A 23,021-nucleotide genomic window follows, 5' to 3' on the forward strand; every position below is an offset into this window, starting at 1 on the left:
TTTTAGCAGGGACACAAGTAATCTAAAGAAGTAAATATGATTACTTTATGCTACTTTGCAAGTGCAAAACTGCTGTAACTTAAATGTGGTAAAGTTACATTGATTTAGGACAAACCAAACAGATGGAGGGATAATATTCAATAATTTAATATATAACAAAGGAAAACTAAGGAAGGTAAATTGAAAGAAATACAGGTACAAATCCCAAAAACTGGAATTCCAAAATCCGGACTTTCATTATTTATTTATTTATTTTAAATAAAATTATTACAAATTACCAGTTTTCCCTGTAAGTCACAATCTTCTCTGCCTCTTCTTAAAATGCAAATTATAGTCTATTTAAAACAACTATTGCCTTTCTGTTGAAAGTACTATATTATCTTTCTAATAGTACTATGTATATGCATTAACGTATTCTACCATAGACTTCAATAAAGCAAAAAATGGAGGGGGAAAAAACTAACAACCTTACTCGTACACAAACCAAGTGCGCTAACCCGACATAAAATATAAATATTTCACATTCAGATGTTTTTCACATAGAATATGTTCTATTAATTCATAAATAAATACATATATATATATAAAGGGCTCAAATGCACACACACAGATAGATAGATAGATATCTGTCCATTTATGTATACACTAGTCCTAAAGCCCGTTCACGCGGGCCATTTTTTGCAGTACAGTGGTCCCACCTCTTGCGCTCTCTCCCTCCCCCTCTCTTTTGCTCTCTCTCTCTCCCCCCTCTCTTTTGCTCTCTCTCTCCCCCTCTCTTTTGAGCTTTCTCTCTCCCCCTCTCTTTTAAGCTCTCTCTCCCCCCCTCTCTTTTGCGCTATCTCTCCCCCTCTCTTTTGCGTTTTCTCTCCTCCCTCTCTTTTGCGCTTTCTCCACCCCTCTCTTTTGCGCTCTTCCCCCTCTCTTTTGTGCTCTCTCTTCTCCCCTCTCTTTTGTGCTCTCTCTTACCCCCTCTCTTTTACGCTCTCTCTCCCCCCTCTCTTTTTCGCTCTCTCCCCCTCTCTTTTTCGCTCTCTCCCCCCTCTCTTTTGTGCTCTCTCTCCCCCTCTCTTTTGCGCTCTCTCTCCCCCTCTCTTTTGCGCTCTCTCTCCCCCCTCTATTTTTGCTTTCTCTCTCCCCCCTCTCTCTCACCCCCCTCTCTCCCCCCTCTCTCTCCCCCCTCTCCCCCCCCCACCCTCTCTCTCTCTCTCCCCCCCCCCCTCTCTCTCTTTCTCTCTCTCCCCCCTCTCTCTCTCTCTCTCTCTCTCTCTCTCTCTCCCTCTCTCTCTCCCTCTCTCTCTCTCTCTCTCTCTCTCCCCCTCTCTCTCTCTCTCCTCCTCTCTCTCTCTCTCCCCTCCTCTCTCTCTCTCTCTCCCCCCTCTCTCTCTCTCTCTCTCTCTCTCTCTCTCCCCCTCTCTCTCCCCTCTCTCTCACCTCTCTCCCCCCTCTCTATCTCTCTCCCCCAGGGCCGCCACTAGAAATTTTGGGGCCCCTGACTTAACCATTGATCAGGGCCCCCCCCCCCCCTTTGACATGTGCAATTTTTGACCAAGTGACTAAAACGTATATGCACTTTATTCTTAAGTGTCTATTTAAACTTGGAAATGTTGTAAAGGTAGTAACATACAAACACACAGACACACTCATACACTGAAACACACACACACACACTCACATAAGGATTCATATATAGACACTCTAAAAACACACTCAGACACAGACACCCAAACAGACACTCAGCACTTGTTTACATTGACCTGACAAGTAATGAGGTAAACTACAGTTTTGTAAAAAAAGGAGATTTAGAAAACAAAATATGGAGTTCTGATTATCTTTTTGTAAAGGAAGATGCCAACTAAATGATGCCAACGGCATGCAGTGGCTGAAAGGAAGGGCCCTGAACTGTCTAAACAATCATTTAAAGGTTAAATGGTAGATTGGTGACTTCCGGAAAGGTCTCATTAGTCTCAAAGTCTGTAGAAAGATGTGAATAATCAGTAGTAAGGTCAAAATGTCCTAAAAAGGAACAGACAATGGACACACACACAAACTCAAACTTGCACATACACCCAAGGAAACACCGACAGAGACAGCCTCAGAAGTCACACAAAGACATACACACACACACAGAGACACCCACAGAAAACACACAAAGACATACACACACACAGAGAGACAACCACATAAAACCCAGATAGATAGACATACATACAGACACCCTCACTGAGACATCCACAGAAAACACACAAGGACATACACACACCCTCACAGAGACACCCACAGAAAACACACACCCTCACAGAGACATCCACAGAAATCACAGACAGACAGACATACATACATACATACACACACACACACCCTCACAGAGATATCCACAGAAAACACAGACATACACACCCACCCTCACAGAGGCATCCAGAGAAAATAAATACACAAAGACAAACATACACACACCCTCACAGAGACCCCCATAGAAAAAGCTCAAAGACAAAAGCACACACCCTCACAGACATCCACAGAAAATGCACAAAGAGATACACATCCACCCTCAGAGAGGGACCCACACAAAAAAAAAAATACATACACACTCATATAGACACAAACCAAAGCACAAAGACAAAAACACAGAAACCCTCAGAAACACTCACAGGAGGAAACATTTATGCACCTTGCATCCCCTAAATCAACAGTGTGTGACATGCATGATAAAAAAAATTGCAGAAATTAAGAGATCACTTTTTAAAGAATCATATTTGTAAATGTGCAAACAAAAATAATTCTGTGAATTCAAAATTGTACAATAATGATCTGGGTAGATGGCTAGATGACGAAAAGTACTTTTAAAAAGGTTAACATATGTTTGATTTTTCCCCATTTTCCCCAACCAAGAGCACCACTTCAAATATAGTGTACAAATGTTCCCATCTGTCAGCTGTACTTATGGATTTTAAAAATGCTGTACTCTATATGGTCTTGGTGGAACCATAAGCTGTGGTACTCATACCACAAAATGCAGGATTTAGGCATGTTGGTATGTATTTCAAAATTAAGTTAGCTGTAGTGTAAACAGAACAGTTTTAAGTTAACCTGTCTCATTTCAAACACTGAGCAATCTTAGTCTGAGAGTATAACATGTTATGCAGATGTAAACATCTTAGATAAAATGCCTCCTTGCATCTGGAAAGTCCTTGCATAAAGGGGCAGTAAACTGGAATGTAATATATATAGGAGGAAACATTTCCGCATGGTTTTAAATATAGAAATTCAACAGTATTGTCAAATAATCATAAATACACTGCTGCTAAAAATGTGTTTTTATGGACACCTGGCCCCACCATACAACTACTACCACACTGAAGTTATAATCTGAAATTGCACAAAGAAATAAAAAAAACATTTTGCTAAGTAAGTCCTACCTCCTCTGCAAATTAAAGTGCCGTCTGACTCAGGCACACACTGTACAAACAAAGTGCCTAGTCTGTCTCACACTGTGCATAGTGGTTGAGTGCACACTCAGAAATCCTCTCAAATGCTAATACTTTACTCCTTGTAATAACATCTCCCATGCTCAATTAGCACTCTGCTGTAGTACCCACTGGTGGCTGCCAAAATTAAAAAAAAAAAATTATTTTATTTTTTAGTTCTTGCCTCATGGGGCCCCCCTGGCCCATGGGGCCCCTGACAGGAGTCACCCCTGTCATCCCCTGATGGCGGCCCTGCTCTCCCCTCTCTATCTCTCTATCTCTCTCCCCTCTATTGTACGACCGCACCTGGCCACGCCTCCATCACATCAAGCCACGCCCCTTCAGTCCATTCCCATTCAACCACGCCCTCTTCACGTTGGCCATGTCCCCCGCTTACGCCCGGTCACGCCCACTTCTGCCGCAGAGCACAGATCAGCTAGGGACTCAAAGGCCAGGTGTGTTTGTCCTCATGCTGTCTCTACTGCGCATGACAGCTTCGGACAAACACACTTGGCCTTTTATTATATAGGATATGTATATGTCTGTAAATAAATATATACACATACTGTATAAATACATACCTACTGTGCATCTGTACACACATATAAACATATAAACACACACATATATATATATATATATATATATTAATATTTAGGCATGTATTTCCATGCATCTCTATGATAACGCTCTTTGCATGCCTTTTTTCTAACACTTGAGACCTCATATCTTTGAGCCCTTATAACTTTTTTATGCAATTTTATTTTTTAATAATTTTTATTAGACAGTGTTATTATGAGTTTAACTGTACTGTTAAATGTATTTTTGATATGTTTTGTGCAACTTTTTAGTTGAGTGTACCAGTTAACCAGAGCTCTGAAGTTGCGCTAACCTGATACACATTAAAATAAATTGCGCTCAAACGAACATATTTACTTTCAACTTAATGCCGCGATAAGCCCCTTAAACAGTTAGGGCACCACTCTTGATCTTGCCTAGGGCTATTAAGCACCATCCGTCCCAGTTGCGCACTTCTCTTCTTTATTATTGTTCTTTATTCTTGGGGGCCGATTTATCAAGGGGCGAATGGCCCCTGATGCCCCTGTTTCCGCATGAGCCTTCAAGCTCGCCAGAAACAGCAGTTAAGAAGCAGCAGTCTTAAGACAACTGGTCCTTAACTGGTCCACCGCCTCTGAGGCTGCGGACATCAATCCGCCCGATCTCATATGATCTTGCTGATTGACACCACTTGCTAGTGGCCAATTGGCCGTGAATCTGCAGGGGGCGGCATTGAACAAGCAGTTCACTAGAACTGCTTGTGCAATTTTAAATGCCGACAGTGTATTCTGTCTGCATTTAGCGATGTCTGTCGGACATGATCCGCTGAGCATATAAACATATCCCTCTCCAAGCTGTCCCAATTTACAGATTGAAATATACAACTATTCCAGAAACCAAAGTATTCCGAAATCCAAACTTTTTCCGGTCCTAAGCAGTTTGGATAAAGGGTTTTGTACCTGTATATTGATAGTACACTTTTAAAGTACTAAATATACTCTTTATTCCATTCTCATCAAGGAAGCCATTTATTGTGGTTGTTAACAAGCAATCTGTATTGCTAAAAGGGGTATATGCAGAAGCAGGTAAAACATACTACCTAGTCAGACTATTACCACTTTATGAGCAGTAATGATCAATTTGCAATTGTTGCTTTGTATGAGCATTGGTATTTTGTACGCTTTCAACATACAAGTAAAGATATCCTTCATTTATGTGACAGAGCAGATTGCAGATCACTCAAAAAATCAGATAATCTATTGATTGAAACAGAGTTTGCTAAGAGCCATATGGACCAGCTCACATTTTGAGTCAATTTACCATACATCTGTTAGGCTACAATTAAACATAGAAAAACATGTGTTTATTGTTGTAATATTTTATCCTATCACATGTGCAAAGGATGCCATAAGGTCCAATGGATGCAGACATTATTAGCTCTACAAAAACTCTGATGAGATAGTAACTTAGAAACTCTTTTTCCCAGACCATAGGTGCAACAAAATACCTATTTTTGTTTATTTTATTGCTACTAACATTGTTTTCCTTGTACCATGATGATAAAAAAAACATAACATAACAACATATTTTAATTTCAGTTTTCTTCTATTTGCTAAGCTTTGCTATAGGCAGTGAATCCAAAAGGACATAAAATCTCCACTGAAATACTTTTTTTTGTTTTACTTCTATTATCACATTTACCTCTCCCCTTGGTATATTTTATGATGGACTAAGAACCTACTACTCTGTTTTGTAATAATACAATGGAAAAAAAAAGATGAGTGCCTAAATAGTACAAATGATAGAGTGGTTTGCTGCTGCATTGTACTTCATGGGCTGAAGTTTGATTTAGAACAGTGACTATTTTTTAAAATTTTTATATTCATGTATCAGAGTCTAGACTGGGATGTCCTAGCCTGACAAATATATTCACCACTAATTCCATGCATGGTTTAAGATCAAGCACATGTGCAATGAAGATAATTTGCACAGATAGTTTGTTGTAAACATTTTTTACCTGTGTCTCTGATGGACTAAGAGTCTACATCTCTTCTCTACTTCTTCTACTCTTTACTCCTTTATAAAATTTGAGCCTTATGTTAATTTAGTCTTCAGGCCAACAACAATAGTAGTCTCCTGGTACTCACAGTGATATGCACCTAGTTCAAGTCTCCTTCTGTGTGTAGACATTTTCAAGCAATCCTGAAAAATGATAAGTTTAACCAATCATGATTATGGTAGTTTGGCTTACTGTCAAAATTGCGGCATCGAAAAAAGGTACAAAAATATATATTTTTGCATCATAAATGTAACAATAATAAAGATAAAAATGTGTCACAATGTGAAATAACACAATAAAGTGATAGGTGAAAATAAAATGTACTTATAAAGGGGAATAAGTGGTAACAATTCTGTATCGACCCTAAAACAAATACTCAAAGTTTACAGTTCTTTAGGTGCAAAGTATGACAGTCCTTTATTTGGAGAAAGATCCTCAACAATGATGCTCAAAGGAAAAGAGAGATGACATAGCATAAATCTGTATACAATATGATACAATATCACACCTGAGTCGATCCTACGCACATGTGAAGGAGCTAAAACTAGCTTTAGGGTAAGCGCTCAGCAAATACATTTCCTGGTATAACAGCATACAATTTATTGAAAAAGATAAAAGCAGACAGGCATCACTAATGGTATGGCAGCTTAGTTATATAACCACATTTAGTGTATGTAAGTCCTTAGATATTGAACTACAAAAACACAGTGGGTAAAGAGCCTTGCTGTCTTACAAAGTAAAGCCCTCCTTGTGATCAGTCCGTATAAATACTCTGGCACACGTTTCGCTGACCAAGTTCAGCTTTTTCAAGGAGACTTTCATGATTCAAAAAGTGCTTTTTATATCCGTTAAACCGAGTTGATAGGTGGGTATTCCATTCAAATTTGTCAGTTAAGTCCTCTGATTGGTTAGAGTCCTTTATTCTCCACCTATGAAGTGCACTTATCCAATGAACATAAAAAGGAAAGTGCTTAAAAAAATCCATGTGCTAAAACAAAATAGTTTCTAAAAGATACCCTGCATATCATTCAAAATTTACAACAATACAAATGGGAGGAGGAATATTGGCTTGTAACGGCTGATGTTGCCTCACTTTACACTGAAATCAAAACATAAAAGGGTATTGTTACAAACTGCTATTTGTAACTGGCCCTTTAAATGGAAAATTGCCCTGCTTCCCTGGATTTTGGAGAAGCCTATTTGCCAGCCTCCTTCCTCATGACTATGGCCCCTGGAAGATTGTGCCCCTGAGAACATATTAACTCTTATTGGGTGTGTATGGCCCTTTAAGAACCATCTGGGGACATATTGTGACTTTGATGAACAATGCCCCTTTAAGACTATGTCCCCAGACCTGTGAAATGACTTGTCCCTGGCTTTCTCCCACTTGGTTCAGTTTCATTGTGTGCCATTAAGAGTTAATTTTGTTCAATTCTAAATACAAGTTTGCTGGGATCAGCTCTAATTATGTTTAGTGACTTTCCCATTGTCTAATCAGACTAGTATTGATAAGGTGGACTGCATTGTTTTCTTGTGTGTAATGTTATCTGCTGTTGTGGCCTGTCAAAGGGAGTGTCTCTATCTAATATCAAATGTGTGATGGGGGATTTTATGCCTCCCCCTGAGAGTGTCCTGTTTGCATGTAACCTCAATAAAAAGCAGGCTGTGTGCTCCAGCACATCAGACCTATGTTGACCCTCTAACTTGAAGCTTTGACTCATGTTTGTAGGATACAGCTTATAATCACTACAGGGATTGCTATGTTTTTAATACTCCCTTAGCTACAGGGATTGCTACAGAAGGAAGAGGTTCGCCTACTGGAGCCTGGTTGTAGGTCCAGGGCGCAGAGCAGACGGCGAGATACCAGCCCAGCAGCGGTGGTTCATAGAGTCTGCATTACTTATGGTGGCTACGCAGCAGTTAGAGTGACTACGGTGCTGCTGCTCCTTTGGTGAGCGCTAAGAGCATCCTTTTCTACGGTCCAACTTCCAGCCAGCCTGGAGGCAACCGTAACATTTGGCGGCAGCGGTGGGATTGGCGTCCTAGCGCAAGGAGCAGCACCACAACAGCACTGGTATCGTAGGAGAGTAATTGAGGGCAACGCTAGCCACTGCGCAGCGTCCCTACCTACAGCAGCATGGAGCTGACAAGATACTGGTCAGAACCATGTGAAGAGCACCTCAACCGGATCCGTCGCTATGAGGGCGCGGATTTCGTTCCAGAGGTAAAGAGGCGGCTAGTCCGATATGGTCCAGACCCTGCGCAGGAGGTAGTCAGTCGCATCATCCGGGAATTGGATACGGAGAACAAAGCGGCACGAGCCTTTGAGCGCCAACTGTGGAGTTTGAGGGTATGGACACCTGGTCTCTCTCCCCAGCCGCAGCATGTTCCACAGGGAGAGGAGAGCAGCGACCTCCCTCCCCAGCGGCAGTATACTGTGCAGAGGGAAGAGACAACCGGTCTCCTTCCCCAACCCCAACCAGAGATACCAGAGGCAGCAGGCCTCATAGACTGGTCCTGGGAGGACCCCCAGCAGGCAGGTGGAGATGGGACCGCAGTCTCTCTACCGGCCCAACAGGGATGCTGGGCAGGCGGCCCAGATCCCCAGCGAAAGACCCAGCTACAGGGAGGGGAGAGCATCGACCTCCCTCCCCAGCCAGAGTGTGCCTTCCAGGGAGAGGAGACAACCGGTCTCTCTCCCCAGCCGCAGCATGTTCCACAGGAAGCGGAGAGCATCGACCTCCCTTCCCAACGGCCGCCGGAGTATCAGGAGGAGGAGGTAAGCCAATCTCCCCCTCCCCAGCTAACTCCTAACTTGGGCCCAGGGTTAACAGTGGAAATGCTAACCCCCACTGACCCCCACGTTCCCTTTGCCACCGGGCAGGACTATGCCCCAATTCCCCCAGCAGAAGAGCTGGCATCAGGACAGAGCGCTGCTGGCCTCTGCCCTACAGACCTTGTCCTTGTTACAGGACTGGCCTGCAAACCCCTCACCCCAGCAGAAGCGCTGGCACCAGGGCAGAGTGCCGCTGGCCTCTGCCCCCCAAGTACCATCAGCTATTTGCCCAGCTGCGCCAGGAAGGCCGAGGATGCTACCCTTTCATCCTACAACCTGGAACTTACAGGCCAGTACTACGTATTGTGGGGGGGCTACTTTGCTGCTAACGATTATTTGTGGGTGGGTTGCGAGACTAACTTAGGCACTGACCGGCAGAAGGTCAGGTGCCTGGTTAGTCTCCCTCCAAAAGGGGAGATATGTTACAAACTGCTATTTGTAACTGGCCCTTTAAATGGAAAATTGCCCTGCTTCCCTGGATTTTGGAGAAGCCTATTTGCCAGCCTCCTTCCTCATGACTATGGCCCCTGGAAGATTGTGCCCCTGAGAACATATTAACTCTTATTGGGTGTGTATGGCCCTTTAAGAACCATCTGGGGACATATTGTGACTTTGATGAACAATGCCCCTTTAAGACTATGTCCCCAGACCTGTGAAATGACTTGTCCCTGGCTTTCTCCCACTTGGTTCAGTTTCATTGTGTGCCATTAAGAGTTAATTTTGTTCAATTCTAAATACAAGTTTGCTGGGATCAGCTCTAATTAGGTTTAGTGACTTTCCCATTGTCTAATCAGACTAGTATTGATAAGGTGGACTGCATTGTTTTCTTGTGTGTAATGTTATCTGCTGTTGTGGCCTGTCAAAGGGAGTGTCTCTATCTAATATCAAATGTGTGATGGGGGATTTTATGCCTCCCCCTGAGAGTGTCCTGTTTGCATGTAACCTCAATAAAAAGCAGGCTGTGTGCTCCAGCACATCAGACCTATGTTGACCCTCTAACTTGAAGCTTTGACTCATGTTTGTAGGATACAGCTTATAATCACTACAGGGATTGCTATGTTTTTAATACTCCCTTAGCTACAGGGATTGCTACAGAAGGAAGAGGTTCGCCTACTGGAGCCTGGTTGTAGGTCCAGGGCGCAGAGCAGACGGCGAGATACCAGCCCAGCAGCGGTGGTTCATAGAGTCTGCATTACTTATGGTGGCTACGCAGCAGTTAGAGTGACTACGGTGCTGCTGCTCCTTTGGTGAGCGCTAAGAGCATCCTTTTCTACGGTCCAACTTCCAGCCAGCCTGGAGGCAACCGTAACATTTGGCGGCAGCGGTGGGATTGGCGTCCTAGCGCAAGGAGCAGCACCACAACAGCACTGGTATCGTAGGAGAGTAATTGAGGGCAACGCTAGCCACTGCACAGCGTCCCTACCTACAGCAGCATGGAGCTGACAAGATACTGGTCAGAACCATGTGAAGAGCACCTCAACCGGATCCGTCGCTATGAGGGCGCGGATTTCGTTCCAGAGGTAAAGAGGCGGCTAGTCCGATATGGTCCAGACCCTGCGCAGGAGGTAGTCAGTCGCATCATCCGGGAATTGGATACGGAGAACAAAGCGGCACGAGCCTTTGAGCGCCAACTGTGGAGTTTGAGGGTATGGACACCTGGTCTCTCTCCCCAGCCGCAGCATGTTCCACAGGGAGAGGAGAGCAGCGACCTCCCTCCCCAGCGGCAGTATACTGTGCAGAGGGAAGAGACAACCGGTCTCCTTCCCCAACCCCAACCAGAGATACCAGAGGCAGCAGGCCTCATAGACTGGTCCTGGGAGGACCCCCAGCAGGCAGGTGGAGATGGGACCGCAGTCTCTCTACCGGCCCAACAGGGATGCTGGGCAGGCGGCCCAGATCCCCAGCGAAAGACCCAGCTACAGGGAGGGGAGAGCATCGACCTCCCTCCCCAGCCAGAGTGTGCCTTCCAGGGAGAGGAGACAACCGGTCTCTCTCCCCAGCCGCAGCATGTTCCACAGGAAGCGGAGAGCATCGACCTCCCTTCCCAACGGCCGCCGGAGTATCAGGAGGAGGAGGTAAGCCAATCTCCCCCTCCCCAGCTAACTCCTAACTTGGGCCCAGGGTTAACAGTGGAAATGCTAACCCCCACTGACCCCCACGTTCCCTTTGCCACCGGGCAGGACTATGCCCCAATTCCCCCAGCAGAAGAGCTGGCATCAGGACAGAGCGCTGCTGGCCTCTGCCCTACAGACCTTGTCCTTGTTACAGGACTGGCCTGCAAACCCCTCACCCCAGCAGAAGCGCTGGCACCAGGGCAGAGTGCCGCTGGCCTCTGCCCCCCAAGTACCATCAGCTATTTGCCCAGCTGCGCCAGGAAGGCCGAGGATGCTACCCTTTCATCCTACAACCTGGAACTTACAGGCCAGTACTACGTATTGTGGGGGGGCTACTTTGCTGCTAACGATTATTTGTGGGTGGGTTGCGAGACTAACTTAGGCACTGACCGGCAGAAGGTCAGGTGCCTGGTTAGTCTCCCTCCAAAAGGGGAGATATGTTACAAACTGCTATTTGTAACTGGCCCTTTAAATGGAAAATTGCCCTGCTTCCCTGGATTTTGGAGAAGCCTATTTGCCAGCCTCCTTCCTCATGACTATGGCCCCTGGAAGATTGTGCCCCTGAGAACATATTAACTCTTATTGGGTGTGTATGGCCCTTTAAGAACCATCTGGGGACATATTGTGACTTTGATGAACAATGCCCCTTTAAGACTATGTCCCCAGACCTGTGAAATGACTTGTCCCTGGCTTTCTCCCACTTGGTTCAGTTTCATTGTGTGCCATTAAGAGTTAATTTTGTTCAATTCTAAATACAAGTTTGCTGGGATCAGCTCTAATTAGGTTTAGTGACTTTCCCATTGTCTAATCAGACTAGTATTGATAAGGTGGACTGCATTGTTTTCTTGTGTGTAATGTTATCTGCTGTTGTGGCCTGTCAAAGGGAGTGTCTCTATCTAATATCAAATGTGTGATGGGGGATTTTATGCCTCCCCCTGAGAGTGTCCTGTTTGCATGTAACCTCAATAAAAAGCAGGCTGTGTGCTCCAGCACATCAGACCTATGTTGACCCTCTAACTTGAAGCTTTGACTCATGTTTGTAGGATACAGCTTATAATCACTACAGGGATTGCTATGTTTTTAATACTCCCTTAGCTACAGGGATTGCTACAGAAGGAAGAGGTTCGCCTACTGGAGCCTGGTTGTAGGTCCAGGGCGCAGAGCAGACGGCGAGATACCAGCCCAGCAGCGGTGGTTCATAGAGTCTGCATTACTTATGGTGGCTACGCAGCAGTTAGAGTGACTACGGTGCTGCTGCTCCTTTGGTGAGCGCTAAGAGCATCCTTTTCTACGGTCCAACTTCCAGCCAGCCTGGAGGCAACCGTAACAGGTATTAAGGTAGTTAAAGATAGATTGGAAAGAAAAAACATCCTGATAGACACACAAAGAGATTTTGTTATAGAGGCCATCAAATTTATACTTGAGAGTATTTTTTTCTGATTCAATGAGGATTTCTTTCTTCAGACAAATGGTACAGCGATGGGCACCAGGTTTGCACCCAGCTATGCCAACCTATACATAGCAGAGTGAGAAGATCACTTTGTGTATGGTGGGGGTGACTGGGTAGAAAACCTAGTAACCCATCATAGATATATTGATGATTTGTTTTTTATATGGAGAGGCAGTGAGGAGTCACTAAATAACTATATGGAACATTTAAATAGCAATGATTGGCAGATAGCCTTAAGTTGGGAAAAGAGCGAGACAGAAATTATATTTCTAGATCTGGTCATCTATATAGAGGATGGAAACATAAAAACTTGGGACCAATTCAAAAAGGTTGATGTGAACAATTATATAGAGACCAATAGTTGTCACCTTAAAAGATGGCTACTTAATGTACTAAAGGACAGTTTCACAGACTCAAGAGAAACTGCACCGAACCCTCTGTATTTGAAAGCAAGATTTGTAGAAAAAAACTACTAAGAGGAATTTTTTGATCAGATAATCTCTGATATTGGTGTGAAATAAATAAATTATTTTTTGAAGTATAAAGAGAAAGGAAATATACAATTTGAAGAGAACAAAATAGAATTAATAGTATTGGATTACTGTTCACAGAATAAAGTTGTTAGTGAGAGTATGCAAAAACACTGGGGTATCCTTAAACGGGATTCAAGATTGTATAACATAATGGAGGACCAACCTAAGATAATATTCAGAAAGGCAAATAACTTAAAGGATAAGATTACTAAGAGCTATTAACGTGAACCAAAATACAATACGTGGTTGAATAAATATCTTAAGGGTTTCTATAAATATGGGATGTGCACAGGATGTAAATCATTCAACAAGAAAGACATGCCTAGAGTTGTGGAGAAATGTGTATCTTGTGCTAATCAAAAGTCATTTGATGTCACACAACTAATTAGTTGTAATTCTGATCATGCTATATATATATATATATATCATAGAATGTTAATACCATCTTCTGTATGTTGGACAAACCACAAGAACTATAAGCCCTCATTTTAGTGAACATGTGTATAATATAAAGAAAGGTTTTGATAAACATCCTCTTTCACTCCACTTTAAAATAAGACACAACTGTGATCCTAGTCATATAACTAAATATATGGGAATTAGGAGAGTTACCCCAAGCTGGAGAGGATGGGATTCTAGGGAAATTAGAAACAAAGTGGATTTTTCTATTGGGGTCTCTTATTCCTGGGAGACACAATAGAGATTTCAAACTTTGCCATATTCTCGGATAAGCTATTTGGAACAGTGACTATAATACATTATTTGTTCCAGTGTATTTGTATGTATATTATAGCGATAATTATACCAATACCAGAATATCCATTATGGAATAGTTATAATGCATATGAATATAAAATTGGAAATGACTCCCTTGTCAGATAGCTAGATGGATTTAATACTAATCTGTCAATATATCAACCTGAGTTTGATCCCGCAGATAAGATTTTTTTTCTATTTTTTTTTTGAGGATCACTGTTGAGGATCTTTTTACAAATAAAGGACTGTAGACTTTGAGTATTTGTTTTATGGTCGGTACAGAATTGTTACCACTTATTCACCTTTATAAGCACATTTTATTTTCATAAATGTAACAATAGTTATTGATTCCAATAGAGCATGACATTTTTAACAATTTTCCATTCACTACTATTGTCTAATGTGCTTTGTTCTTTTTGTATCCTTTGTTGAAAATCACACCTAGGTAGGTTCAGTAACAGCAATTCAGTGCTGGTTGCTAGCTGTAGATTTGCAATTGCACATATACATTGTCCCACAAAAGTGAGTACACCCCTCACATTTTTGTAAATATTTTATTTGATCTTTTCATGTGACAACACTGAAGAAATAATACATTGCTACAATGTAAAGTAGTGAGTGTACAGCTTGTATAACAGTATAAATTTGCTGTCCCCTCAAAATAACTCAACAACAGCCACTAAGTGGAAATGTCCAAATTGGGCCCAGATAACAATTCCCCCCCCCCCCCGGTGTAATGTGACTTGTTAGTATTACAAGGTCTCAGGTGTGAATGGGGAGCAGGTGTGAAAAATGTGGTGTTCGCTCTCACACTCTCTCATACTGGTCACTGGAAGTTCAACATGGCACCTCATGGCAAAGAACTCTCTAAGGATCTAGGCTGGCCTAGGATTGCCTAGGCTATAAGAAGATTGCCAAGACCCTGAAACTGAGCTGCAGCACGGTGGGCAAGACAATACAGCGGTTTCACAGAACAGGTTCCACTCAGAACAGGCCTCACCATGGTCGACCAAAGAAGTTTAATGCACATGCTCAGCGTCATATCCAGAGGTTTTCTTTGGGAAATAGATGTATGAGTGCTGCCAGCATTCCTGCAGAGGTTGAAGAGGTGGGGGGTCAGCCTGTCTGTGCTCAGACCATACTCCGCACACTGCATCAAATCTGTCTACATGGCTGTCATCCCAGAAGGAAGCCTCTTCTAAAGATGATGCACAAGAAAGCCTGCAAACAGTTTGCTGAAGACAAGCAGACTAAGGACATGGATTACTGGAACCATGTCCTGTGGTCCGATGAGACCAATCTAAACTTATTTTGTTCAGATGGTGTCAAGTGTGTGTGGCGGCAACCAGGTGAGGAGAACAAATACAAGTGTGTCTTGCCTACAGTCAAGCATGGTGGTGGGAGTGTCATAGTCTTCCGGCACTGGGGAGCTACAGTTCAGTGAGGGAACTATGAATGCCAACATGTACTGTGACATACTGAAGCAGAGCATGATCCTCTCCCTTCTGAGACTGGGCCGCAGGGCAGTATTCCAACATGATAACGATCCCAAACACACCTCTAAGACGACCACTGCCTTTCTAAAGAAGCTGAGGGTAAAGGTGATGGACTGACCAAGAATGTCTCCAGACCTAAACCCTATTGAATATCTGTGGGGCATCCTCAAATGGAAGGTGGGGGAGCGCAAGGTCTCTAACATCCACCAGCTCCGTGATGTCATCATGGAGGAGTGGAAGAGGACTCCAGTGGAAACCTGTGAAGTTCTGGTGAACTCCATGCCCAAGAGGGTTAAGGCAGTGTTGGAAAATAATGGTGGCCACACAAAATATTGACACTTTGGGCACAATTTGGACATTTCCACTTAGGGATGTACTCACTTTTGTTGGCAACGGTTTAGACATTAATGGCTGTGTCTTGAGTTATTTTGAGGGGACAGCAAATTTACACTGTAATACAAACTGTACACTCAATACTTTACATTGTAGCAAAGTGTAATTTCTTCAGTGTTGTCACATGAAACAATATAATAAAATATTTACAAAAATGTGAGGGGTGTACTCACTTTTGTAGGATACTGTATGCCTCTTCTCATATTTAAACCTGTTAACAGCAGCCAATGTACCCAGGTCTGTAAGGGCGCTTGTCTATCCCACAGAAGCAAGACAGTGCTATTTCTGCATGCTTCAGATGAAACCCATGCTACAGCCTTGGAAGAACCTTGTGACGGTAGATTTACAGGGTACTTCACTGTCCTTAAGGGGTTACATTTTAGATAAACCCATGACGGTGCTGGGAGTTACCATATTTGACTAGCATTGGAAAGCTGTTATTAAATATGTTGGCAGTTTATTATTTTATTATTTTTTTTAAATCTATTGTAATTTGTTCCAAAAAACTCACCACTTTTATACATAAACTATACTATCTTAACTGTTTTGATCTAGCTGTAGACTGGACAAGTGTTAGCTACATATCATGTCAGACTTTCTTTATCTTCATGAACACTGGATTAAATATTTTCTTGTATGTCATTTGCATAAGATAAATTGATTAAAGGCATAGTAAAGTCAAAATAAAACTTAAATGAATAGAAAATGGGATTTTAAACAAATTTTTCTTAGATCTCTTGGTATCCTTTGTTAAAGCTATAACACAAGGAATTCCAGCACTCAGGATAGAATGCACGTCACCTTAAGACCACTGCCCAGGTCCCAAACAATCACGAAAAGAAGGCAAGTAGGTGACAGCAAAAAACGGTTTATTCCATACTCAAATAGACAAACTTTACTCATGCCATGAGTTTTTTGCTGTCACCTGCTTGCCTTCTATCCTTTGTTAAAAATTAATCATAGGTAAGCTCAAGAGCGTGCATTTGGCAGCAAACTTATACATAATTGCAAAACACTGTTGTCATAATATTGTAAAGACACATACACACAAGCTCTTATCAGCCAACCAGTATTTACTCTTCATCAAAGGATACTAAGTGAACAAAGCAAATAGGGTAATAGAAATAAAGTGGAAAGTTGTTCTATCTGAATAAAATAAAATGTTTAATTTTGGCTTTACTATCCCTTTAAGGCTCTGGAATTGTCTCTACTGGTCTCAAACCAGAAATTCTTGCAAATCTCATACTAGCTATGATGTTGTTATGCATGGTAAGTGAAATCTGTGATTTATTTGTCAGCAAATGTTGTTTCCAAAAGTTGAATGTGCTAAAACTTCAACGATATAACACATTATCAACCACATGCCTGTGATTAAAGGGGCATGGATGTCAAAATGTTTGTATCATGATCCAGACAGACGGTGCAATATAAAAAAAAAATCCACTCATAGAAAACTTATTTCTTTTCTATGAGAGTATAATAAGGAGCAAACTAAGGAATGCTCAGCAACATGCAGTCATTTTATGGTGACTCCAGCATAATGCATTTTAATACAGGGCTGGATATAGCATCAGGCAATCTAGGCATCTGGGCAGTTATTTAACTTGCAAGTAGAGAAATCTTTGGCATAAGTGGCAGAGGGAAAACAATATGGCTAAATAAAAAAAATTGAGTCTAATCCTGCCAGTCATGTATTAATAGTTATTTAAAAAAATAAAATATACTTAATTTTAAACATGCAGTTTAAATATTTTTTGAATGAATCCAGACCATGATTAATGTGAAAATACATTTGAAATCGAATTAATATTTATAAATAAAATAGCTATGGACATATTTGTATGTAATATATGTAGATATTTATTTATAGAATAGCAAAGGGTGAATGACGTCATACAAAATAAGCAATAAACAAAATGTATATAATGTTATTTCCATTGACACTGCAAATGGGATTTATTTCTTTATGTAACATAGTTGTGTTCTCTTGCTCCAATGAACATTTTTTCCCAGTGTGATTTGTTATGAATAATGCTACTTGTTAGTATTTCAGGTAGAGGCTTATTTCCCTTTAAGAATAATTTATGTTGATTCTTTTTTTTTATTTGTAAAGAAAACTTCTGGTAAACATAAATAGTTTGTTATCTGGACTCATGGGAGTAAAATGTGTTTTAATATATGCAGCAGAGAAATTGGATGATGTCTGTTGAATGCTCAAACAACTAGTCTATAACTTGTGCTATTTTATCTTCTCTTTTTTTTGTCTAATGGTGTTTTACACCCAAATTAAAAAAACCATCACCCCACTCAAATAACATAGAAGTTGTTCTTGTATCACAATATTATTATTATTATTATATTATTGTGTTTACACACACTGAGTCCATTCAATAGAATTTCTTGTCTTTGAATGGTGTCATGAATTTTCAAAAGTGATTTTATAATCAAAAGTTCCGTGCAATATTCAAATGCTACATTCAGTAATGGGAAACATTACCATTTTGTTTGCAAAAGTAAAGAAAAGATTTTAAATAAACATTCTACAACGTGACCATCATTTGTTATTTTTAAAGAAGTTGGTGAAACATTCTCCCACCTCTATTTTAGAGATACACATAAACTAAACTGGCATTTGGGCTAGATTACAATTGGAGCACTAATTTAACGGGCGCACGTTAAATAACCAGCCAATACAAGTGGCTGGTTAATGCTACCGCAAGCTCGAGGTAGTGATTTGTGCTAGGAAAATTAACCAGAGGTCAGACCTCTGGGTAATTAAAAAAATGTCCCCCAATTACCCCCCAAAATAAAGAGTATAGTTCCTTTTTATCAATAAAATATATGAGCTTTTTTTGTTTTAAATATAACTGCATGAAGCAGTTATAAGGGGTTAAAGTGAACGGATGTGGGGTGTTAGAAAAAAAATAACGGCTGAAAAGTGCCTTTATATTGCAGTCTATGAGGACTGTGTTGTCACTTGAAATATATATGTATATGCTTAAATACATATATATGTATGTGTTACTATGTGTATATACATATATATTTATGTGTTACTATGTGTATATACATATATATTTATGTGTTACTATGTGTATATACATATATATTTATGTGTTACTATGTGTATATACATATATATTTATGTGTTACTATGTGTATATACATATATATTTATGTGTTACTATGTGTATATACATATATAAACACATAAATATATATGTATATGCTTAAATACATATATATGTATGTGTTACTATGTGTATATACATATATAAACACATAAATATATATATTAATATATTCATATACATGTATATTTTAAATATTCTGCGCTAGATTCTGTGCTGTGTCTATCGGCATCAGAACAAGGCTCTCATTGGAGCCTATGGAAGTGCTCTCTGTCATGAGTGCAAAGCTTCTATGCAATGCGAATGTGAGGTCACGTTCGCATTGTGCTCAACTTCTAATGCCAGCGCACATTTGCATGCACTGGTATTATGAGTTGAGTGAAAAGATCGTGCTGGCGAAAGTGCAATTTTGCGCTCCACTCATAATCAAGGCTAATGTTGTGACAACTCTTTCTGCTTTATCTAAAATCACCCCTATTCTGGGCCAGATCACAAGTGGAATGCAAAGTAATAGAAAGTGTTGACATCGTTATTTAAAATTGTATGCTCTATCATGAAAGACAATGCTTTAAAAAATAAATAAAAATAATTGCTTTGAATATTTATAGAGCATGCAATGTTAAGTATCTTTCCCAGGCTCAGGAGCAGCAATGCACTACTGAGAACTAGCTGCTGATTAGTGGCTGTACATATATGCCTCTTGTCATTGGCTCACCCAATGTATTCAGCTAGCTCTCAATAGTGCATTGCTTCTCTTTCAACAAATTATACCAAGAGAACAAAGCAAATGTAATAAAAGAAGTAAGTTGGAAAGCTGTTTAGATTCATGAAATCTTTTTTAGGGTTTCATGTTCCTTCATTGTATCATTGTACAAGACAAACAAAAAATCTAATAAATAAGACAAAATAATAATAATATTATAAAACTGTTTGTCTTCTGAAGTTAAAACCTCAGCACTGATTTGGCGTTCAACAATAAAATAATTAGGTTTTATCAGCATGGTTTTTTTTCTGTTTGTATCAAAGTAAATTGTTTATGTATTTGTTACTGAAATTGTTAGATTTAATAAAAATAATCATTAGTTTTTATCAGCGCTGGCATTTATTACAAAAATGTTATGCAATCACAATGAAATAATTGGCACTTTATAATCATTTAAATTAATTACTTTATTGTTATTATTGATATAATAATGATGTGTATATTTATTAATTATGATTATTAATCTTTTAAGGGCTATGAAATACAGTAGCATTGCATATTTAACAAATAATAAAAAGACAAAACAAAAGATGAGCGTTGCTTTTTAACTATTTGCTGCTGGTCCGCTCATACAAACCTGCATTGAAGGACCTCCAAAGCTGCATACACAGCTTTATGAATTGGGCCTTTTGTCTGAACTTGAAATGAGTAGTAGCTTTTTTTCTGACAAATTTCAAAGTAAGTTCCATTCTCCCTCCCCTGCATCATATGACAGCCATTAGCCAATCACAAAATGCATATACCTATATACTGTAAACTCTTGCACATGCTCATTAGGACCTGGTGCATATAAAAAGACTGAGCACATTTTGAAACTGGAAGTGAATTGGAATGTTGTTTTAAATCTGTAAGATGAATGATTCATTTTTAAAGTTTAAAGTGTTCCTTTATTAAAATACAATAACATGCATTTGTCTTCTAGGTATGCACTGAAGGCCGACTCATTTTGGAGTTCACATTTGATGACCTCATGAGAATCAAGACGTGGCACTTTACCATTAGACAATATAGAGAACTAGTACCTCGCAGCATTTTAGCCATGCATGTAAGTATATTTTACATTAAATGCACATGATTTAAATCAAGGATAGCCAACTAGCAGTGCGTGGGGTATGGCTAGGCTGACCATATTGCCGCTTTAAAAAGGGACACATATGAAAAATACATATGTCAGGGCTGTTTTCAGGGCTGTTTAAGGACATGGTTTTGTATAAGAACCCTCACATATGTATTTTTCATATGTGTTCCTTCTTAAAGCAGCAATATGGTCAGCCTAGGTATGGCTCTCTGTACTAGTTTTGGTTCCCCTTGGAAAAGGCAGAATAAGCAATGTGTGCCATAGTTTGGCCTCAGGAAAAAGAAGAACTAAACTTTTGTGCTCTAGGGACTTCTGGGGGGTGAGCAAACAAAATGACCATTTAGGGGGATAACTAGAATAGAGGATACCCTGCAACCTTACCTAAATCAGGCCCTGAGCCATTGGACAATTTTAGGAAATATGTTATTTGTTGTGTGTTTAATAGACATAAATTTATATGTAGCCCACAAGGCTTCTAAAATATTTTTATGGCCCTTATTTGTTAGGAAGCTGCCATCATTGATTTAAATGATTACATCCTTGCAGAGGATCTATTCCACTCTGAAATTGTGACCTTTCCACCACATTCATTCATTCTGCAACAATCTGTGATGCACAAAAATGTCTATCACGTAGTATAGGTGTGAGGCAAGATCAGAATCAGTTGCTGTCTTATGTTATTAACATGTGCACTCTGCAGGATCTACTTAACACCCCACAATGCAACACACCAATGCAAATGCCCTATTTACTTTAAACAGCCCCCCCCTGCCACACTGCCACAAACCTCACTGGAACCTGACTTCTTTCTGTGAACACTTCAAATCGCAAACCATTCAACCATCAAACCTAACAGCACATTTGCAAAAATAAATACGTTAATTAATAATCAGATGGACCTTAATTTAAAAAATGAAGAAAAAAACGGACCCATTGTTACCAGTGATACAGTACCTGGGTCAGTGGTTCCTTACCTGGCTATTTGTAGCGACCAACCATGAGTTGTAACATCATTTTGCAGATAAGCACATAGGGAGCCCCTTGATTGTGATATAGGGCATACAGTTGTCTTGTGCTAAATTTTGAGATTATTAATACAGGGGAATAAAAAGTCAACTTGCTTTTTCTATAAAAATCTAACATTCAACACATATTCTATTTATTAACACTGACTATGGCTATTAATTGAAAAAATATTTTTTTTTATATATCATCAAAGAAAGTACTTAAGATCAACGGAAATTATTATATACTAAAACATTAAGCAAGGTATACCAATCATGAGAAATACTAGTAAATTTAAATTATTTATATTATACTATGTTACTGATTAAAGCAAAATACTAGTAGAGAGAGAGACAGAGAGAGAATCATGAAACAGAATCTGCATATTCAGGTCACTAAAATTCAATTTCTCTGGTTTTACTATTTATAGGTCAGTGTTTTAGTAAAATGAAAATTTTGGTTAAATTCTATAAATTACTGGCAACATTTCTCACAAATTCTAAATAAAAATATTGCCATTTAGAACATTTATTTACAGAAAATGACAACTGGTCAAAATAACAAAAAAGATACCTTGCTAAAGCACCCCGAGCTCATGACCTATCCACCAAATTTCACTGTGGGTGTGAGACACTGTGGCTTGTAGGCCTCTACAGGTCTCCATCTAACCATTAGATGGCAAAGTGTTGATCAAAGCTTAAAATTGGACTCATCAGAGAAGATGACCTGGAATCAGCCAGATTTATCTTTGCGAAAGATGAATGAAACAAGCCAAGTAATAGGTTATCCTGGAAGAAAACTTGCTTCCTTCTGCTCTGGCAATGGATAATTTTTTCCATCAGGACAATGCTCCATGCCACACAGCTAGGTCAATCAAGGTGTGGATGGAGGACCATCAGGTCAAAACCCTGTCATGGCCAGCCAATCTCCAGACCTGAACCCCATTGAAAACCTCTGAAATGTGATCAAGAGGAAGATGGATGGTCGCATACACAATGTTTCAGGCTACAAGTCTTTAATCATGTGTTACATTTCAGCATTCAAATGACTTACTTATGCCTATACATTTCTTAACATAAGCATTATTTTCTCTTCTCTAGAAGTGTAATAATTTTTTTGCTATTATAAATTGTAATGTTTTATTTATTGACCACTAGGAGTCACCCTAGTACCTTCTCTGATTATATGAGAAGGTTGATTAAAGAGTTAAAGGGACATGAAATCCACATTTTTTCTTTCATGATTTAGAAAGAACATGCAATTTTAAACAACTTTCTAATCTACTTCTATTATATATTTTGCTTCATTCTCTCTATATCCTTTGCTGAAAAGCATATCTAGATAGGCTTAGTAGATGCTGAGTGTTGGCTGCACATAGATGCCTT

At 40.1% G+C, this 23,021-nt stretch overlaps 1 protein-coding gene across 2 annotated transcripts in view; it reads left to right on the forward strand.

Moving 5' to 3' along the window:
• The window catches only part of LDB2 (LIM domain binding 2), a 653,506-nt gene that overhangs the window by 505,884 nt on the left and 124,601 nt on the right, over positions 1 to 23,021 (forward strand). For both annotated transcript variants that reach the window (XM_053704113.1, XM_053704114.1), the window contains exon 4: positions 20,476 to 20,598. In XM_053704113.1, the coding sequence (XP_053560088.1) occupies positions 20,476 to 20,598 (123 nt within the window). The remainder of the gene's footprint in view (positions 1 to 20,475; positions 20,599 to 23,021) is intronic.

The sequence above is a fragment of the Bombina bombina genome, chromosome 2 (assembly GCF_027579735.1).
Source record: "Bombina bombina isolate aBomBom1 chromosome 2, aBomBom1.pri, whole genome shotgun sequence".
NCBI classification, from domain to species: Eukaryota; Metazoa; Chordata; class Amphibia; order Anura; family Bombinatoridae; genus Bombina; species Bombina bombina.